The sequence below is a fragment of the Corvus kubaryi genome, unplaced genomic scaffold (assembly GCF_017639235.1).
Source record: "Corvus kubaryi isolate FWS band 111438036 unplaced genomic scaffold, C.kubaryi_AGA036_p1.0 136, whole genome shotgun sequence".
Classification (NCBI taxonomy): domain Eukaryota; kingdom Metazoa; phylum Chordata; class Aves; order Passeriformes; family Corvidae; genus Corvus; species Corvus kubaryi.
In genome coordinates this window covers 11165092-11186706 of record NW_024580670.1, presented here as the reverse complement: position 1 = coordinate 11186706, position 21615 = coordinate 11165092, and the positions used below count along the sequence as shown (strand labels likewise).

Here is a 21615-nt window from a genome sequence, read left to right as displayed (position 1 = left end):
GAATAAAGAGCAACAACAGAACTGCAACAGGAGCAAAGAACAACAACAGAACTGCAATAGGAGCAGTGTTTCATCCCGCATCTTCACGTGAAACCTCAGTATGTCAAGTAGAAACGAAAGGTAATGTGCAGTTTTGCAATGAGAGCAGCACTATTGATTCAGAAAAAGCTCTGTAATAGAGCTACCTTCTGTTTGCTAAACCATGCCATGAGGGGGGCAAATTATGACAAATTATGGTAAAATTATGCAGATCAGCCAAAAAGGTCAGACAGATACTTAGCACCACCAGTTCATGCAATATGGGCAGTTGAAATATATGCAAGAAGAATGAAGTGGTTTTACAGCCTTCCCTGAGGGATGCAGTGTTGGCCACAGAACATCAGACCAGATTGATAATGGCTGGTCCTCAGCTGACAGCCTGCAAATTGTACCTGCTCATGGTGAACCAACAGGTGAGTGTTTCAGCAAGACTGAAAGGCCTACAGCTAATACAAGGTTAAAGTCGCTGCACCATCTAAATGTTTCCCAGGTGTTCTCTTCCTGCTTCTTTACGGTTTCTGAAGTCTTCAACATGGTTTTTTTATGTTACCCCCCCCCCCCCATAGATTGGTTATTTTTCATGCCCTACTTGTTTTTCTGTGTCTTATCTAACTAGATACTGTAAAAAATTATAATAGAGCTAACTAAACCAAACATTTTCATATTTCTAGGGATTAAGAACTAGCTTTTGCTTCTATGATCTGTTTTTTAATCATCAAACTATTGACCTGGAACCATTGTTTAAGAAAACCCAAAAACCCAACAAACAACAGTGTTTGGAACATTAAGGAAAAAGTGCTTGTTTTGCAAATACTGATGTCAATTTTCCTTAAGGGCCTATAGACTAGTAGCCAGATACATATAGCTCTGATAATGGACTAATTTACATAAAAATCACTGCCAGCTTGATTGTAACATTCCCCATGTGGAAATCGGCCGGGGCTGAAAATCACCACTATTTAACCTGAGAGCCTTTATACCTTTGCAGAGACAGCTTTTGGCACAGAGCCTTAACTTCATCTAGAATTTTATGAAGCATTAGCAAAAATACCTTTCGTGCTACAACCCCATTGGACCTGTATTTGGGAATGGAAAAGTACCAATAAGAGCAGGCTGTTTAGTTTTCAAGTCAGCAAATCTTACCTGACACTGGGTCCCTCTAGTCCAGCTGGAAAGTTCTGACAGTAGTGAAATAACAACATGAACATTGGACTTCTGCATCAGCTGTTGTTTTTCAAATCAATGGTTGGCTATTGAATTTGAATAACCTCATGCACACAGGGCTGTGGAGTTACATTCCCCTCTTTCACACAAAGCTGTAGTGGTGGGGTGCACACAGAGTGGTGCTGAGCTCTGCCTGTAGCTGCATAGCTTTTTCATGCAAATGAAACATGTAATACACTGACATTTCTGCATGCAGTAATTACCATGTGCATACTTGAAAAGAAAATGCTGTACATGTAAAATTCTGCTTTTGATCCTGGAATAGAACTGATTTCTGTTTATTTTATGGATATTTGAAGCTCTTGCTGAATAATTCTGTGATTCTTTCAATTTTGATCTCTTGACAACATCAGCTTTTAAATCCAAACTCTTTGTAAACTACCTTTTGAGTGACTGTGTTTTTCTTTTTTTCTGGAATTCTGAGCAGCAGCAGAAATTCATCAAGTAAATTATCTTCCTGGTTTTAAAACCAAAGCTGAAACCTGAACTGTTCCATTTGGTACGTAGTGAATGAGCTTTGATTTGATTTTTATTGTATTTCATTCAAACTTTATTATAAAACATCTCCCAGGGACACTTGCATGAGAAACACTTTGCAAGTAAAACAGCATTGTATTTCCAGTCTCCTGTTTTTGAAGGTTATTGTTACATTTTTGTCATGCTTGCTTATCTCCATAATAATCCCTTGTATGGCAGACAACTGCAGCAGTTAGGTCGTAGAGCTAGATGTCTCTATAGGTTTTTCTAATGGATTTTTCCCCCTACTACAAAAGGGTTTCAATGTGTCATTAACCCAGTGACCAGCACTTCTGCAGTCAGACTGTGGGCTGTCCCCAGGCAGCTAAATTTCCAGTGTTCTCTGACTCCAGTTTTGTCTCAGCTGGTTTACTGACATGGAATTTGGTGTAGATTTGAGATCCGTCAGAAACCTGTTATGACTTAGATCGAGCAGATGATCTTTATGGATGGTTCAACAGTGGGTTTTATATTGATCCTAATAGTTGGTTCCTTCTCTAGAATTTATACCCATATTTTTCAGTGGAACAGTGGTGACTTTCTGCAGGTGGATAATTTCAGGTTTGGATTCAGGTTGGGCATACAAAATGTTTTCTTGACATGCCTTTCCTTGCAAAAATTGCAGTTTAAATCCAAACTAGATATAAATGACAACATGACACTTCTTTTTATTGACTTTTGATTACTATCTATTTTTCAGTCTCAGAGAAGGCTTTTTAAAATGCTAACATTTAACAGGCTTGGTTTCATCCTGCTTCTATTTCTATCATTGGCCAAAAATCCTGCTGGTGGGTCACATCCTCTGAGTAGACATCCCTGTGGATCTCCTAATGCACTTTATAAAATGCATCCAGTAAATCCAATAACAATGGAAATATGATTAAATACACAGTGAACACATGGCTCCAAAAAAAGCAAGCTATAGCTTCACTTCGAATTTTTACTTATAAAGATTTACTTTCCTTATGAAAGTAGGCCATATAAATCTTTATTAATATTTACTTAGCTCATCTAGGGAAATGAAACAGTAACTACACTCTGATCTGTGCAATATCAGAGTAGTAAAAACACATTAAAGTCCTCCTTAAATGCAAGTGAGCAGGACACTGGCCAACTAGGAAGAGCAAGAGAATTGCTAACACGCCTGAGTTTTACAGACATGCCAAGAGGCTTAGCAGCCTTTAGTGAACGTTGCTGTTACAGCGGCTTGCCTGAAATAAGAAACAAAGAAATCAGATTAAAGACTGAGCAGCTTAGGGCAGCAGCATTAGTATGGCAAATTTCCTGGCAAGAGAGCTGTGATTTTGGGCATCAGATGGCTGCTCCATGCTGCAGTGCTGGGTAGCAGTGGATTCTTCATCCCTTCTGAAAAACACTGAACAATAACTGTCAGGAAGGTTTTATCATCTGTGAATACTGGAAAGAGGGTGAATTTCCTGTCCTGTGGTTTTGTTCATCTGCTATTTGGCATCTTTGTGTAAGAGCCTGAGAAGCCATCAAGCAGTAAGCTATTAATGCACCAGCTATGACAAGGCTTTGGAGCAATTTCAGTCTCTGTATAGTTGACGGTTTGTCCCCTCAGAGCACTCCAAAGAGCTGGCTTTACAGTGGGCTGGCTGCAGAGCCGAGGTGAATGCTGGTGCATGAAGGCATGCTTTGATGGGTGAATTTTGAAGTGGCAGTGCTGGCACAAGCAGCTGCTGTGCCACACACCCCTTAGCGAGCACTTGTTCTCAGTGCCTCTTTCTGTGCTGTGCCAGTATAAGCAATTTGTAGCTTCATGGCAACATGGACTACAAAATGATCTGGCTGCAAAATGCGTTTTCAAATCCTGCAGATGAACTACAGATTTAGTCTTTTTTATGCTCGTTTAGGAGTTCTGACTGCAACATGAGTGAATACCTTAGTTAGCTTCAGCTGAGCCTGATAATTAATGAGAGCAGCAAGCATGTAACAGCTTGGGCTTCAGCATGGGCTGTCCAAGCCAGCTAGAGATCAGACTGAATTGCTCCGACAGCTGGCACCTGCACTATTGAATCTTCACTGCTGATCATTACATCTGGCTTGGGTACATCTATTCAGCTTAAAATCACATCTCACAGCTGCAAGATGGCCATAGCTTTGCCTAAATGGAGGTGTGTCCCTGCTAACAGAAAAGAGGAGATGGAATCAGACGCCTTTAAAAGTCACTTTTCTTCTTACTTTTTTATCTTCTTACCTTTCCCTCTACACTTTATAGTGTACCTGTAGACTGTTCAAGTAGTTAAGTGGGCAACACAACCTTAAAAGGTGTCATTACTGAAGGATGCTCAAGCAATAAACAAATTAAGAACCTCTTAAGTTTTACTTAGTTCTATTTAATTCAGTAGCTGAGCAAGTAGATGCCACATTGTTTCAGCAATACTGTAAAACCCTTTTATGCATGTTCTGTAGGTGACTCCCTGGATGCAGCAGGGCCTTTTAGTGGCTAGTTAAATGCATCACAGATTTGTTACAGAGCTCCTCAGAGAGCTGAAGTTTTCCTATAAAACATGTGGTAGGTCATCTAAATTCAGGTCTCAGTTACCCAGTAAATCTACTACAGTTCTGCAAAGCACCTTCTCTTTTTTTCTTCATAGCAACTGTGTCTATCTAAGCAGCATATTTTATTAAATCAAATCTGCTTTGAGAAAAATACAGTTCATTCATCCTTCTAATTACTAATGTTCAAATTTAGCCTCAGTTAGTGACCTCTCAATTTGCTGAGATTAGTTCTGCCTGGGTACAAGTGAGACTGGCTATGAAGGCACATGTAATAAGCCCTACATTCCTTCTTCTACTTAACACATCAACAATTAGATATGTGGTGCTGCTTTTCTGTGAAGGAGTAAACAAAATGCCCTTGTTGGCTGCAAACGTCTGATCTCTCCTTTCCCAGAAAGGCTCAGTTTCTCAGTGCTAGGGCCAAGTATGTTACCAAAAATCAAGGAGGTGAGAGCAGTGCAACAGTGCTAGTGTTCTACCACTGTATAACACTTTCTGATATGTGGATCTCAACATTACAGACATGTGAGCCACTCCCTCTGAACACACCAAGGCAGACCCACAAAATGAGTAGGAATATATTATTATAACTATTTCATATGGGTGAACCTGGGTGGGGAGACCAGATGCCCAAGACTAGTAAATGGAGTAATTGAACTGAAAACACACCCCAGAGGTTCAAATTTCCAATCTGTGCTCTCATTACAAGACATCTTCCTGTGATCCTCCTCCTCATACTGGGAAGCCTGGAAAAGCCTATTGAAAGGGTATCAAAGCTTTTTATGTTTGGATTCAGCAGTTGTTTTAGCCACATTTGAAAGGAATGAGTCAGGAATTTGTGTATGTGGGAAGTGGTTTCCTCTCACATTACTGCATGTATGGATGAAATATATTTCCTCTACTATGAAGTTGCTGAGTGAGAAAATAAAGTAGTGCAGCTGACTGGCACTTTAGTGGCTGTACTTGGACCCTGATAATGAAAAGCCAGTGGCCTTGGGAGGCTGGCTTGGATAATGCATTCCACAGAAAAGCTGGTGAAATCACTTGTATTATTATAAAGAATGACTAGAAAAGGACAAAGTGGAGAAGAAATACCAATATTAAAACCTGATAAATTAGAGACCCAGTTCTTTAGTGAAACCTGGCCTGACTGAAAATGCAGAAGGAAATCTAGCTTTAAGACGTGAGCTATAATGCAATAATGAAGATGCCTCCCTCTGTGCTTCAGGCAGTTTTTGTAGCAACCAGTGTTCAGGAATCAGAGGTAATGATAATGGCTTGTGCCTGCAGTCATTACAGCCGTGGCATGCACAGTATGCGAGGCATTTAACATCAAACTCACCAGCACCATGCAGCGAGACGTGGCAGGGCTGAGTGGATGCAGGTCACCTCCCAGCCCTGGTCGTAGCCACAGCACTTGTAGCATTGCAGAGCAGGCATGTTTCATCTGGTATGAGAATGAACAGCAGAATTTGGGCTGGGGCTAGTGATGCCTTTTCCTGGTCTTAAAATCAAGAGTCAAACACGGTTAGAAGGGGAAAAGGGATTTTACCTTGGTATTTATTTCAAGGATCCTTAGGTGCACACGTTCAGGTCATATGCATCTAAATGCACCCCCCAAGTATATCCCCAAAGATCTGGTATAACATTATAGGTTTTACTAATTAGCATATCTATCAAAGATTCCCCAATGAGAGGCTCAAGTGAGCCCCCCTCCCCAAGGAACCTTCCCCTGGATGGTTCTATCTTGGTTTACAGAATGTGTTCTGGAGAGGACCTTGGGGTCTGGGGCACACTGATCCCTAGCTACGAAGCTTCTAAAATGTTTAGTCTCTCAGCTTGACAAACAAGTCCAAGAATGTAGGCAAAAAGCACTAAGAATACAGAAGTTGTAAAAAAGGTATAACAGGGGTATAAAAGAAATGGCAAAAAATCTTCATGGCATCACTAGAACCTGCCTGAAAATGAGTGTCCTCAAATCCAGGGAGCTGGTGTGATCTTCCTTTTGTCCTTCAAAGCTGGTTTGAGGCTGGAGTGATAGGCTTCTGTAAGGTCAGGAACTGGTGAACACCCCAAGTGGCTGTTCCCAGCTTCTGGGGAACTGAAGGAGAAATAAAGGAGTTTAAGAGCTGGTCAGATAAATGGGCCGAGGAAGAAATGGGATTAGGGGAAGAGAAACAGAAGAGACTTGCACAAAGGTTTTGAGAAAACACTGAGCTTCTGACGAGAGCGCTACAGACAGCAAAAAATTGGAGAAGGAATAAGACACAGGGGAGTACTAAAAGATTTCTCCATTTGTTCCTTAGCTCAGCAAGGCATTTAAGGTTCTTTTTGACTTGAAGCCCAGAATAGTTACAATTATTTAAAGAACAACACTTTCTTTTCTAAGTACTTTGATGAGCTAGGCAGAAGACAGAGTTGCCAGGTATGTTTTATAAAAAGGATCTTACTGCTGTCAGTAAAGAACTTCTAAAAATAATGTTATACATATGTATATAAAACACATACACTTTGTGGACATTGTGGAACACTTAAAGATAAGGTTTGAAGGTAATTCCTTAGGCAGGGCAGGGCAGGGCAGCCTGTCAGGAGCCACAGCTCCACACCATGCTGGGTCTCTCTGCTCCAGCAATACAAACATGCAGCCCCAGCCTGGCCTGTGCCGTGGGTGCAGCCAGGGGGGATTAGTGAATCACTCCATCAAACACCAGGCAGGGCAGTACACACTGAGACATTCACCAAGAGGGAAGGCAAGTGTACTTCCGCCTACTTTCTATGTATATTTTTGCCATTTCCAAATATTTCCTTTGCTTTCAACCTCTACACGTCAAATGATAGTAAATTGCAAATGTACTAGCTCCAGCTGAGCACAACTGGGGGTGAAATAGCTTTTCTTTGAAGCTGGAGCTAGAGTCCACTTGAAAAGCTGTGGGGAGAGCTACAGACATTTGCAAATGAGAACTGAATTTCTGACCAGGTGATCCAAAGCATTGTGATTCATTAAACTTATTTTCAGAGGAGCTACATAATCCATTAAGAGAGCAGCCAGTGAAAGGGAGCACCCTCGTAGCTAAGACAGCAATCACTAGGTAAACAGCTTATTGAAAGAAGGTTGTTCTCTTCCAAATCAGCAGAAAAAAAGCAAAGATTAGATCTTTATGAATATATCTTAACATTAAAAAAAATTATTCTAGCTTTTTATTTTCATTGTTTGGTAGATGATCCTGGATCTCAGTGCACATCTCATGTAGAGGAAAAAATACAGGATCAGGATCCAGGGCAAAATCCTTTTTCTTCTGAACCATCCCCAGGGGGAGATAGGGAGGATCATTCATCCCACCTTGACTCCACCACGTGTTGTAACACCCTGGGAACACTTCCCATCTCTGTTATTGGCCTCTTGTATTGATGCTCCCTCAGCCTCTTCCCTGGAGCATATTTGGGAGTGCTGGTAGAAGAGGTGACAGCTCTGCATGTACCAAGGAATTTTCTTTTGGCAAATCAAGGCTTTCTGAGTGGCAATGTGTGTCTGCTGGAACACAGTACAGATGCTGCCCCATAAATTTCAATATTGCACACATGCAAAATGCGTGTGTGTGTTTGCCTGCTGTGGGCAGGGACTGAGGCACAGGCAACCAACCCCAGCAGTGCTGTGTGAGGATAAGTAGTCAGATGCCTGATGGTTTCCTGTGTGAGCACATGTATGAAAACAGACATGAGAAATCTGCAGGGATCCTTATGAAATCAGTTATCTCTGGGCAATATCAAAATAAAACATTCGCTGGGGATAAAAATGGAGAGCTTCAATTAGCTTTTTGTAGCATTGTATTTCTTTTTTCTTTATTCCCTGTGTGCCACGTGACCAGCTACCATTCCAACATTTTTCTTCATGTATGGGAACTGATGAAGTACTTCAGCACTTCAAGTGAAACTGTAGTATATGCTTTTGCTTCATAACGCCCCACTCATTTAAACAGTCGGTAGCTTCCAGCACTGCTTACATTTTCGAGTTATGGATGATATAAATCCAGCCTTGGTGAAACACTCAGCTACCTGCTGCTCAGATGGAAAGAGGCTGCAGTAAAATATTATTTCAGTGAAACCCACACTTGGTTAAGGTTGGAGAATGCATACTCTGTAATTATTTCATTTTTATTTTTGCATCAGGTTTTGTCATAGAAGAAATCAAGACTCTTAATGACTTCCACAGCAATGTGAAATTACCCATGGACATAGCAGACCTGCAGATTCTTATACTCTCAGAAGGATTTTGGCTGAGTTCTATACCTCTCAATAAGCATGGTTTCTGCTTCTGCCTTCAGACAAGCTACACTTTCAAATAGTGGTTTGGAAATCATAGTCATCCCAAGGGCAACCCAGGAACTGAATGGGGCCCACATAAAATTAAGAAGTTAGTGGCCCCATTCTAGATATTTAATCCAGAAAAAAACCCCATTCCCCTGCTTGATAAATAGTGCTAGACATTCTGAGTTGGGCAGAAAGAGAGACAGACACATGAGGGTCCCCACTGGCAGTCAGACCCCGTGGGCAGCAGGAAAGGTGATGCTCAGTGCAGGTGGCAGAAGGTTACTTAGCCATGCTGCATGAAAAAAACTCTGTTAACTGCCCAGTGCAACTCAAGCTCACTGATTGCAAGGCCAATATATAAAATATATGTCATTACTCTCCTCAGTTACCAAGACAGACCTTCTCAGAGTATATACTTTCCTTCCATCCAGCTCATTAAATATCAGTCTAAAAAGCAAAGTGCAAAAGAAACTGCCAGCTCACTACTGGAACAAAAGTTTAATAGAAGAGTGTCAGCTGAGTTTCACATACATGGTCAAATATGACTAATGAAAGATTGCAAGTATCTCCCTTCTTCCCTTGAAATATTCCAAATAGACTTGTCTTTCAGAGAGTGAAATCCATTAGATTAGCCCAGGCTTTAAACCACAAGAACCATAAGGAATAGACCACAGAGCAGAGACCAAACACCAAAAAAACCCTTTAAAACATTCTTCCTTAAAAAAAAAAGAAAAAAAAGATGAAAAAACAAAATCAGTAGATACAGTTGCAGAATTTGGAATTTCACAAGGAAACCCATAATGGATACTCAAGAGCATTGCTTCCAGCTGCCTTAAGAGCCATGTAGAGAAGATAGAAAAAAATTACCTTTATTTTGCAGTAACAACAAAAGTTGAAGGATTTCCAGTATTGGATGATTATTGATTGGAAGAACTTTCTGCTGACTTTGTTTAAAAACTTATTAAAGCAGAGTTTGCCTCCGTGATCTTACACCTACAACTGTGCTTGGTTACCAGAGGGGTTGAGATTTTAGGAACTGGTCACTGATTTGTACCACTGAAGTTCATGGTTGTCACAACTCTGTTCTAGGCCGATGATGACCTACATATGAGCAACGGAAAGAAAAAAGGATGGCTGAATAATACAGAAATGATACAAACACAAGAGTACATGTTTAGGCTGTGACACACATTCTGCTTGGGAAACACAAAGGAAGACAAGCAATTAGCTGTAAGGCTCATGGATTTTCTTCTTTTCTACATGTTTTCCTCAATTTTTTTCCCCTCAACTCCTTTATTGTCTGAGCATTCCTCAGTGTCCTACTGGAGTTATCAGGAAAACTTACTGATCTTCCCGCTAACAGTTTTTACATGACAGCTTAATAGTCCCTCTGGATATTTATAGAATAATTCATGAATAACAAAAGTCAGAATTGAGAAAGGGCTTTTGGATCATCCTCTCCATCCCTCTCTGCCATAAACACTGCAGTCAAAAAAGCAACAAAAAAAGCTGACATTCTTGCAGCGTAAAACATGATTGAAAGAGAAAATCAAGATGCTCTAAAATATAAACCCTGGAAGTAACTATGGGTAAACTACCAGATGGACTCCCTCATTTCTTTGCCATTTTTTGTTCCACTTTTGTTGCTGCTTTTGTAGTGATCAAAAGCCACTTCTTGCTGACAATGATCATTCTCATACAATATCATAGTTTACTCTTACGTTTGCCTCTGACATTCAGTCTGCATTGCAGCATGCTGTCATTTACAACTGTGGCCCAAGAGCACAACTGAGATTTCCAGTTCTCTTGTCTGTACTGCCCAGGCAGTGACAGATACACTGCAAGGTAGGCACCAGAGAACTGATGAATAGTTATTGGTAATTCAAACGGGATAGCAGTTCTGGTAACAATTTTCATTTTAACCTATTGTCTTCAAGCCCTACAAAGGCTAACACTGCCTTCAAACAGAAGCACTGTTTGAATTGTTCCTCTTCCCTGTGATTATAACCAATTTTGTTGGTAGAGAATTTGCCTTATGCTACTTCTTTAAAGCTATTCCTATTATATAAACCTTTATTGTTTAGCACATCTCTCCTTTCCCTGTAGCTGCAATGCTGATATGCAAATACTGCTCTCATTTATTACTTTTAGTTTGCACCCCCTTCTTCATCTCTCAAAGGAAGTTTATTAACTGAGCTCTAAGGTCCTGGTCACACCAGACCTTGTAAGAAATAGGATCTATGTGAAAATTTAAGATTCTTCTGGCCTTTGGTAGAGATTGCCTACCGACCCTGCTGAAAGACTCATCTGTGACTTGCTGCCAAAGGATTAGTTTTCTGCTAGCACAGGTTCCATCTATTAGCAAAGACAGGATGTCTTGACTGTCCTGTCTGTGCTTTAGATAACGTTTGCAGGAGCTGGTGTTCTTGGCTAATGGACCTTGGCTAATGGGATTTTGTTTCACACAAAGGCTTTTCTGTGTTTTCCCTTTGCATCAGTCAATTACAGTCTGGCACTTGTTTTCATCAGCTGAGTTCATCTATTTCTTAGCTTCCTGGGTAGCTTAGTAGATCCAAGTGGGATGAACGGCAGAGGAGGGATTTCCCTGGCTAGAGCTTTCTGTCATATGTCTGCTGTGAACTGAGCCCTGGGCTGCCACTTCGCCTGTGAGGCAAAGGGTCCCAGCAGCCCAGGCTGCACCCAACACTGGAGCTTGCACAGCCAGATTGAAGACGAAGAGCCACACACAAAGGCTGGACAACCTTGGCTTTCAACCACAGAAGTCCAGAGCACCAGTACTAGCAAATTAAGCATCGTCAGAGAAGCACAGCTCAAAGGCAATACTGTCCTTAAGCGCGTGTTGCCATTTCCTCTCTGTGGGACTCTGCTGTGATCCAGAGCCAATGCAGCATTTGTCTCCCCAAATTCTTCAGTTTCTGCAGAATCTGGAAGCGCTGAGGGTCACTGAACTTCTATTGGTCCACTAAATCTGGGGGAGGAGGGATAAGATCCCGCGGGTTCAGCCGAGCCACAAGGCAAACATCGTAACTGTCGTGCATGAGGACATTGGTGGCCACCACGTTCCACTGGTTCTCCCACGTATCCAGCTCAAGGATCTCTTTGGTGATAACTTCATGACGAGCTGAAAAACAGAGGCAACAACAGCAGGGATCAGGGGGCAAGTCAAACAGGATCAGAGAGGTTTGGGCAGTTGTTATTATGACCTTTCTGAAAGTGGGCAATAAAAAGGTAATTTCTGTGGTGCTAACACTGTGCAAAGAGCTCGAGCTACCAACATACAGCAAATGAAATAGTGCAGATGGAAGTCTCCACAGTGCATTCAGTCCTCACGCTCTGGGTTCCAGGGACAAAAGCATCAAGTACTCCATCTTGGTACAAGTATGCAGGTGGCATTTTATCCTGCAATCAGTTGTCAGATGCTCATCTTTTAGAGACAGAGTATTGCCTCTTGTTCACAAGCATGCCTGCATGCAGTGGGTTCTTTTCTTTGCCCTGACCAAGATGCAGTTCTCAGGCTGCTGAAGGCACTCAAGTACTATGGCTTTTCTTGGGTGCACAGTCTGGACATCCTGGCTTCTTCTAGTTGCCTCCTGCACATGGCACATGTGTACCCCTCCTCCACATGCCTCTGACAACCATTGTTGAGGCATAACAAAACTGAGTTGGCCCCTCACAAATAAAGACAGAAAAAACCCTCCAGGGCTCTAAATGCACTTTAGATGCTCTGAAATGCTGAGGAATTGGTCATGGACGAGCAGGTTAGAAGAATGCCATTAAATCACAGCCAATCTCCAGACAAAAAACTTTTTACAGGGACAAACTAAAAATGAAAGAATCGCCATGAAGCAGAGAACCAGCAGTGCTATATTAAACAAGACCACAAACCCTTTCTTTGCTAACAACAGTCCTGAACTCTGCAACAGTTATTACTCAAACCCAAGTTCTTTCCTAAAAATAAAACCATCTTTCATTTCTGCTCACTTTTCATCTTAAAGTTGCTTTCTCACAGTAAGTAACCTTAGCCTAAACTTTCTTTACTTTGAGCTGAGGACATGCACATGCTTTGCTGTCAGATGAGCCTCAGGACAGATGTATTAAAAGCAGGGTCTCAGACTTCCAAGAGCAGACAGGTACCAGGATAAGAACCATCATATCAAGAAACATTGAATACTCAAAGCTGTTTGACTGAGTCTTAAGAAACTGGTGACAGGATAAAATTTACAGGCTCCAGACTGAGATTCCCATTCAGCTATCCTTTTTGGGAAGCTTTTTTAAACAAACAAACCACCAGCAACAGCCCTTTCTCACATCTATCAGTTGCACCTCATGGTTTGGGCACTGCCCTTATGTGTAACTGACAGTAATGGATTGAAGAAGGGCAAAAGAATGAAAAGCAGAAGAGGATCCAGAGACACAGATTGCTTCTCATGTTGGAAACAGACCACGTATTTCTCCAGGGGACAGCAACCCTGGGGGTTTAGTACCCTGAAGACTCCCTGTCATGGTTTAGATTCCATGCAAAATTGGTATTGATGTTACAATAATGTTGTGTGGTGGGATTTAAAATACCCCTAAGGCTCCTTTGCAAGGAGGAGCTTTGGGATGTGGGGAGGTCAGATGGAAACAAGACTTCTTCTCCCAGGACTGCTTTCCTTGCTGAGTAGATACAGGACAGTTCTGTATTCTGCAGGTCCTGAACATGCACAAGATTTGTGGATGTTGCACAAGTTTTGTGGACATTTCTGCACATTTTTGTCGTGCTTATCTAAGGAACCCACTCACCAACCACTCACCATCTCTGTCCTTTTTCATCTGATAAAGGAGGGCAGCACAGCATTTCTACCCCAGCATCCAGAGCCCATTCTCATTTTTCCCTCCTGTTGTGTTACACATAAATGTGATATAATTTTTTTTGGTCCAAAGCCAGACCTCTGGGACTCTCATAGATCTCCACAAGCTTACTCTCCAGGAGCTTTGAGTAAGATTTCAGGATATAGTCTCTGCTGAATAGTCTTTGTTCCATTCCTTTCTGTGAAACAAGTTATGATGGTTTGCCTATTGAACCTGGATTTTATGGGAGAATAACAACACAATAACAACCCATTCAAGATAAAGACAGCAAACTGCTAAAAAAGCCATTTACATGTGAAGAGAGAAGACATGACTGATAAACAGCAAACAATGTGTGCCAGTACCAGCAAACTCCTGTATGACCCTGCAAGAGTGAAGAGCTTTTTCCTGAGGCAAATACAGAGACACAAACAGACCAAAGCTGTGACACAGGAGGCTCCTGTCTCTGTATTTTTTTATTAGATCATCTCTTTTATGCAATAAATTTTTATGCCTGGATTTTCTTTGGCATGGATGATGACAAAAATGAGACAATCAGAGGAAAAATAATCAAATGCTGGAACCAAGACATTCTGAGAGTGATTGCAACACTTCAGAAAAAAAAATTCATAATTAAAGCATCAAAGGCAGATTCAGCAACCCTTCCTTACGAGCCTTGCTGTGTTTTTTCCTGACCCTGGTGACTCTCAACCTTTGGGGTCCCTTGTTTCCCTTTTCTGTGGGATATTCTAACTGGTTTTGTTCCACTCTAGAAATTCTGCTTTCCAGCACATGGAGTGTTAGTTAACTCTTAACCCTTGGGAGATAAAAAGAGTATGTTTTTTAAATAAGGGAAGCAATCATTTCTCTAATCTTATCTTGTTTAAAGGAAAGGAAACAGCACCCTTTAGATGAGAAAGTTCATGTGAGGCGAAGCACTGCTCAAAATAGTCATACTTCAGAAAAAACATTACACCTTTTCTATTTAAAAGAAATGAATTGAAAAACTTCAGTTCTCAAGCCTTATTTTTTTAATTTACTTTTTTCTCTTAATTTTTCTTGGTAAGAACGACAGAAAAGGTGGTGCTTTTCAAAGAGAAGAGCACCTTTGATTCCAGGCTGTAATGCTGGATTTGGGCTTTAATCCAAATAAACTGCTTGAAGGTGCAAATAATACCCGATTCTACCTCACTGATTTGCCTTATTTAATTGCAACTTATTTTTTTTAAGGCTATATCTTAGCAGCCAATTTTGCTTACAAGAGAACCGTGTGACACCTACAAGAAGAAATTGGCTGTATTACAGAGGCTACCTTCTTAAAAAGCCACCCCACACAACTCTCTGTCCTCATAGCATTATTCTGCCTCACCAGACAACCACCTTACCTAATGAAAGGATTTAATTCATTTTATTTCTACAAAATGAGGCAGTGTTTTTCTGCACATTCTTGTTTAACCATGAGAAGTTTTAAGAAACTTTCTTACACTGTGTTTTTCTGCACAGGATTTAAACCACTTTATATTAGAATTATTCCGATTGTACAAATCTAACCCTGATGCAGATCCTTTTCTAGCAGTAAAACAGTGATTTATTCATACTCAGGAAAGAAAGAGGCTAAACCAGCATAGGGATCATTAATCCCAGCATAACTTTATCCCCAGCAGAAACTGTGGTATGTTGAAAAGAGGCAGAACTCTTTTGGTACTGTTATGCCTTTTTGATGTACAAGTGCAGACTGAGGGCTAACACTGAGCCTACAAATCCATCTCTTCCCAGTGACAAGACTCAAGTTATACCTGAAAATGTTTAATTCGTAAGTGTTAAAACTGTATTTTATATATGCAAATACAGTAGTCAAAGCAAAATAAATCTAATCTTTAAATTATCTTTTGTATTCTGGTCTGCAAACAAAACACTTTCCCACAATTATTTTTTATTTTGAATGTGCAGAAAAAAGAAAAAATATATTAATTTTCTGTAAGGGATTGCCTGTACTCCATATACACAATCATGTTTTTTCTTGGAAAGGTTTATCATTCACTCCACAAATATGGCCAGACTTCATTTTACGCCGTAAGTTTTCTCATGCCATTTGAATCAGGATTGAACATAAATCAGGATGAACGATTCTTGGAAAGACCCCCAGTATGACTGCAGGCAACATAAATATTTGATCTGCTTTTTCATCTGTTTTCTTTTCTGGTTTTTTTTTGGTTTGGTTTTTTTTTTTTTTTTTTCCACATTCCATTTCTGATTTGGAGGCTGGGAAGAAAGGAACAACTTTCCATATGACAATAATATTTATTATCACTTTTGGGGTTTTTTTGACCTTTCTTTCTCATTTGTAACTGAAAATTCAGGTACAATTATTAGGTTTTGAGTTGGGAGGGCTAAAGGGAGGCAGATGTAGAAGAATTAAGCAATATACTTAGGAGGTAGAAAATCCATAGTTCATCCAGGACTATTAACCATGCAGCTATTATGTTTTTCAGCCAAGATAAATAAATTCACTCTGCTGTAGCCTGCTCAGTGTCCAGAGGATTAAACTAAAAAAAAAAAACAATTCATTCTGTATTTCCATTCACTGGAGTTAAATCTATGGCAGGTTTGCTGAAATGGGGTTGGTATTTCATTGTTTCTTCCAGAAGCCCATTGACATCAGCTGGGATGTTTGCTCCAGCCTAGGAATGAGGAGGCAGAGTTGTGGAGACAGTGAGAGCATGTGCCAAGTCAGAAGTCATGATGCCTCTGCGTCAGTGCAGGGCAAAGATATCCAAAGGATTTTGGGACAAGCTCACCTGCCTTCTAGCAGTGACAGAGCTACACTGACACACTGTTAGATGGCCAGCAGCACCTCAGCAACTTTATCCAGACCAGGGCCACCTTGTGTGCTGGGGGAAGTCTCAGTGTCACATCTGTCCTTGAGCTCTGTGCCCTGAGACATCTTCACACAGGCCACCTGCCTGAGCTCCTCCTGATGTTGGTTCTCAGGTTGACACAACATCTTTTCCTTCCCAGTCTGAAGGTTCCTAATAAGCTCTGTGTTCTTTTGCCATAAATCAATTTATATTAAAAAATTAAAAGATACCAAACCTGTGGCAGTTAAACTGCTGCCTGCTCTACTCTTGCCCTGGAAAAAAACACTTAAACATCACAAGGTGCTTGCTGATTCAACAGTCCTTGAAATATTTAGTCAGCTGTTTCTTTCACTTCTTTCCCCAGTTCTTGACACGAAACAGCCACCCAGAGCTGCCTTGGAGCAGTTCAGCCTCCACTGCTGGTTTTTACCTATTTTTTCATGCCATTATCTGTACCAGAGAATGATTTCAAACATATGGGACTAGCCTCTGCTACTTATCTTCCTTGCCACTAATAGCTGCTTTCATAATTACATGAGGCAGAGTTAGGTGACCTGGGAATTCATGTTTGTGTTGCAATGGGATAGAAGTGCATTTAGATCATTACCACCAGATGTCCTGGCTCCTCATTTGCAGTAGGAAAAATATTAAGTTCATCAAGTCTGTGGCCTTCAATCCCATTTGTGTGTGTGAGCTGCCCCCTAACTCCACCAGCCTCTCTGGCGTGACACAGCCAGCAGCTTGTGGGGTCAGGGACATCCATCATCTGTGCCTATGGGCAGAAGCAGGCAGAGAATACACAGGAGAGGGAACTTTGCTTGGCTGTTTAACATGCTGGCCAGCCTTCATGATGTGAAGTACCAAGGCAGTGTATCCCACCAGACACAGCCAAAGCTGGGAGGAAGGTTGGGGCTTGAATTTACCACTGTGGCAGCTTACTGTTTTCAGAGCACCTGCATGGAGTAAGGTAAGAGACTCATTCTCATAGACAGGTCCTCTCTCCTCCTGATGTGCTGTTTAATTCTTCAGGACCATGGTTCCATGATCCCCATTCCCTTATAAATCAATGTATACTAAATCTAAAAAAAAAATGTAGAAGAATGGGCTAGTTTACAGAAGGGAACTTCTAATTCAGTTGCTTTAACTGTTAGCCTTGGGCTTGATCCAGCTACTTAAGCTTTTAACATCTTTCCAGATTTTGCCTGTTTTTCATGGCCAAGGCCTGCTTCAGGCACAATGTTACAAGCAGGTGATAGCAGGATCACAGGTTCCAGAGGCAGCAGGCTCAGTGCTCTCCAAGTCAATGCAATGTGAACACATAGAGTAAAAACTGCAAATCAGAGTGAGAACTACTGGGCTCAGCCCATCCTGAAATACTGTTTCTAAATGCCTTACAATAGGTTCATACATTATTTATAGAGGATATAAAACATGTTTAGACTGTATGCATGACAGGCAGTTATGAACACAATAGAAGATGTCATACATGGCTACAAGCCACATTTCTAAATGACCTATTGACCTCTTCAGCAATTAATTAAAATGCATTAAAATATCTATTAATCATTCATTAACTCTTTATAAACAATAAATGAGCCTTAGTAAGAAGCAGGCCTGACTTGCTAACACCATGCTTCCAGAGAGTGAGTAGGTCAAATTTAGATGTGAAATGAGCAGGTGCTGTTGCCCAGCAATTCCCCTGACCTGATTTGGCCTCGTTTATAGCAGCACATTCCCAGCTAATGAGCAGGGTAGAGCGACAGCCCTCCCTGGGCAGGCAGCATTTGCAGAGGTCTCTCCCAGTGCCAGCAGCTTATGCTGGTGCTGAGGGAGAATTTGGTGAAAGGTCAAGCAGCATTTTTTGGGGTGGACACAGCTCGAGGGCTGCAGAGCCATGGCAGTGCCTGCAGCCCTGAGCAGAGTCCTGTGTTGAGCAAAATGCAGAGGCCCTGAACCACTTCCATTGGTGGGAATATTTATTCAAATGGCAGCAACTGTGGGCAGGAAAACTTTAATTATTCATCTGTGCCCAGTAAATTTTAACAGAGGGAAACAAACAGTGCTGCAGATAAGCAGCCCGGGGTTTGAACCTCTGCTTTATTTAGCTGGGAACATGGGAAGGTGCTGGAGAAACAGGTTTTGTTCCAATCTCTCAACCCCCAAGCTTCACAAGTGCAGTATTTACTGTGCCAGACTCCTTAATATGTCTATATTTAATTCCGGTAATGTTCCATAACCACTATAATAAAAAACAAGCACTAGAATGATTCTCCATCTAAATCACGTAATGGAGGAGACTAAGGGGAACAACTTTTATGGGAGATTAGTCAAAATAAATAACTATTAAGCCAGTCCACTGTTAGGAGCGGGCAGTGTGGAGATAAAAACTCATTATCTCAGCCGGAATACAGTAATTACTGCACAGTTCTGCACTGCTGCAAGCAGAGCTGCTTCTATTCCAATGCAAGAATTGCAGTTTATGTAAATGAGGAAGAATAGACTAGAAAATTAAACCATGATAAGTTTTTGTTCTTGTTTTTTTTTTAACAATCAAAATTAACACAGGTAATAGGACCCTGTATCACTGTCACCTATCCTGGGTAACAGTTGCAAAACCAAAGTAATTTATATTCTGGAATGTCCAGTTCATAGATATTTCTTCCCTTTCCCCTTCCTCTGGCTGTAACACTATTTAAGCGAAAAATTAATTTCTACTTGACATCAGTAAGTAAATAACAAAACTGGATTAAGCAGCTCTGGTCCCACACGGGGCTAAACACATTACAGAAATTTTCAACATACACATGGTAGGGAAGCAGTATATTCACCTCCTCTGCTCTAAGCTGCATAGGAGGGAGATGGCAAAACTGCCAGTTCAAAGAAAGACAGTCCACATCAAGCCCCATTATTTGATGAAATTATAAGACCTTTTAGGGGATACGTGCTGCTAAGAGCAGATTGGTTAAATATTTCATAATTTGCATTGAGGTGGTTGTACCTGTACTTTGCACATCAGTTGATGTCACATGGGTGACAGTATCACAGCAAAGATGGCATTTTAATTAATAGCATAGAATCATTGGAAAATCCCTCTAGGATCACCAAGTCCAGCCATTAACCCAGCACTGCCGAGCTACCACTAAATCCATGCTCCTCAGTGCCCCAACTACGTGGCTTTTAAGCACTTCCAGGAATGGTGATTCCACCACTGACCTAGACCACCCGTTCCAGTGTTTGGCAATGCTTTTGGTGAAGAAATTTTCCTTAATATCCAATCTAAACCTTCCCAGGTCCAACATAAGGCTGTTTCCTCTTGTCCTGTTACTTGTTACCTGGGAGAAGAGCCCAACCCTCACCTGGCTACAATCTCCTTTCAGGTGTTGTAGAGCCATAAGGTCCCCCCTGAGCCTCCTTTTCTCCAGGCTAAACACCCCCAGCTACTCCCAAGGAGACTTGTGCTCCAGCCCCTTCCCCAGCTCTGTTGCCCTTCTCTGGACACACTCCAGCACCTCAGTGTCTTTTGTGTAGTGAGGGGCCCAAAACTGAACCCAGGATTTGAGGTGTGGCATCATCAGTGCCCAGTACGGGGGGACAGTCAGGCCCTGGTCCTCCTGATACAGCCAGGATGCTTCGAGTTTAAAAAAAAAATCAACTCTGGATTTCAATTTCTTAGTTCAAATCTATGAAACAGGAAGCTGGACCAACATCTGTAGCCTGAAACTAAACCAACAATCTCCAGCCCCCAGACACAGGCTACAAGGGACAGTGACAGCAGATGACATGGTCCCAGCAAACAGGCACATACCCTTGCTTTCATTACTTTCACCAGAAAACATGTTTATAATGCTCAGAAGCAGTCAAAAAGAAAGGGAACCTGATCTGGCAGGCATTTTAAAAGGGTGTAATCCTGCATACCTGAAGGACTACTTCCCCCCGTCATCAGGGAGCCACACTAATGAGGCTGGTTCTGCTGGGCACAGGCTGATGTCAGTAGCTGTCAGCCTGTGCAAGTGACAGGCTTTAGTTCAATGCAAAGGAAATAAAACATGTCAACAAGAATACTGTACAGTCAGGCTGCAAAGGCTGGTTTAAAATCTGCAGTTGCAGCAGGAGATGTGGCAGTATTTTAGCAGAAATCTGGCTGGCTGTTGCACACTGAGCCCTGCTGAGTATTCATACTAGGGGTAATGTTTTCACTCCGTGCAGAACTCTAAACTAATGGAAAAAACCCATTTAAAATATGTCTGATTATCTTGAGGAATGCTAAAACAGTGTTGGAAAATGACAGCATTCACGACACAAGGCTGCATGAGCTGGAGCTAAGACAAGCAGATTAATGCCTGCCTAAAATTATAGTTTTAGTAGAAAATGAGCTAATTTGTATAAACTACTGGCCAACAGATGAAGTTTTGCAAGTCTTGCTAAGGAGGAAACAGATTCAAAACAAGAAGTGGGTTTTTTGGGTACTTAGGACTGTAGGAACATGCAGCATTCATCAGCTGGTGATGCAATACAGAGGTCTCTCAGGTGTTTGCACCACCAAACCATAGACACCAAGTTCCTGATGTGTTTGCCCTAGGTAAGCCAAGTTAGAGTCCCTTACATCCTGATTAAAACATGAAGCTTTATGAGACAGGAGAGCTCCTCAGGGTTCTGAATTTCTTTCTGCTCTTTCAGAGCAGATATAAAGCACCAGGGATCTGAATCTCCCTCTGAAGTGTCTGAGGTTTTCCATCTGCTGCAGGGAGCCTGGGGTTACCAAGGTCTTAGTGTAGGCACTGCAGAGAAGTGTCTAAGATTCAGCTGAATTAATCCCCTTTCCTCTTCTGTGGCCACACTTTGAACAAACTTCTAACATCAACAGGGGAAGCCTTACAAGCTTTACCAACCTACCTCAACATTGAAAAATATTCCTTGCGGTTCAGAGGAAGCTTGAACACACTTTGGAGTTCACTCATCTTTTAGAAGGACTCCTATTGCTACTGTTAGCTGGCCGAGCTGACTTCCCTCTAGAGTAGCTGCAGTTTTTATTCCTCTGCTCCTGGGGATGAAGATAGGGCTGCAGCACTTGTTCTGCCTTCAGGCAGACAAGGACTTGTGACAGGCAATACATATGGAATGGGAAACCTGGCATCACAAAGCTTCAATTGTCATATGGGACTCAGAAAAGATGGTAGCTGAGCAGTACTCATCCTTTCATCCAAATTTAGGGCCCTTTAAGCAGTTAACAGCTGCTTTTCAGCTTTGGCTGCAGCATCTCTGGGCTCTAATGATCCATTTAGGTCTGTAGGCACGC

General features: G+C 41.6%; 1 protein-coding gene and 1 long non-coding RNA gene across 3 annotated transcripts in view; one reads left to right on the top strand and one right to left on the bottom strand.

Moving 5' to 3' along the window:
* The first annotated feature begins 31 nt into the window (after positions 1–31).
* On the top strand, positions 32–8112 carry LOC121659168. Its single transcript, XR_006014195.1, has 3 exons — positions 32–120; positions 1691–1762; positions 7521–8112. It is a non-coding gene; the product is annotated as an uncharacterized LOC121659168 (long non-coding RNA).
* A 321-nt stretch (positions 8113–8433) lies between these two features.
* KBTBD12 (kelch repeat and BTB domain containing 12) overlaps positions 8434–21615 on the bottom strand; it is a 41642-nt gene continuing 28460 nt past the window's right edge. For both annotated transcript variants that reach the window (XM_042016960.1, XM_042016970.1), the window contains one exon: positions 8434–11752. In XM_042016960.1, coding sequence (XP_041872894.1) covers positions 11583–11752 — 170 coding nt within the window. In that variant the 3' untranslated portion in view covers positions 8434–11582. The remainder of the gene's footprint in view (positions 11753–21615) is intronic.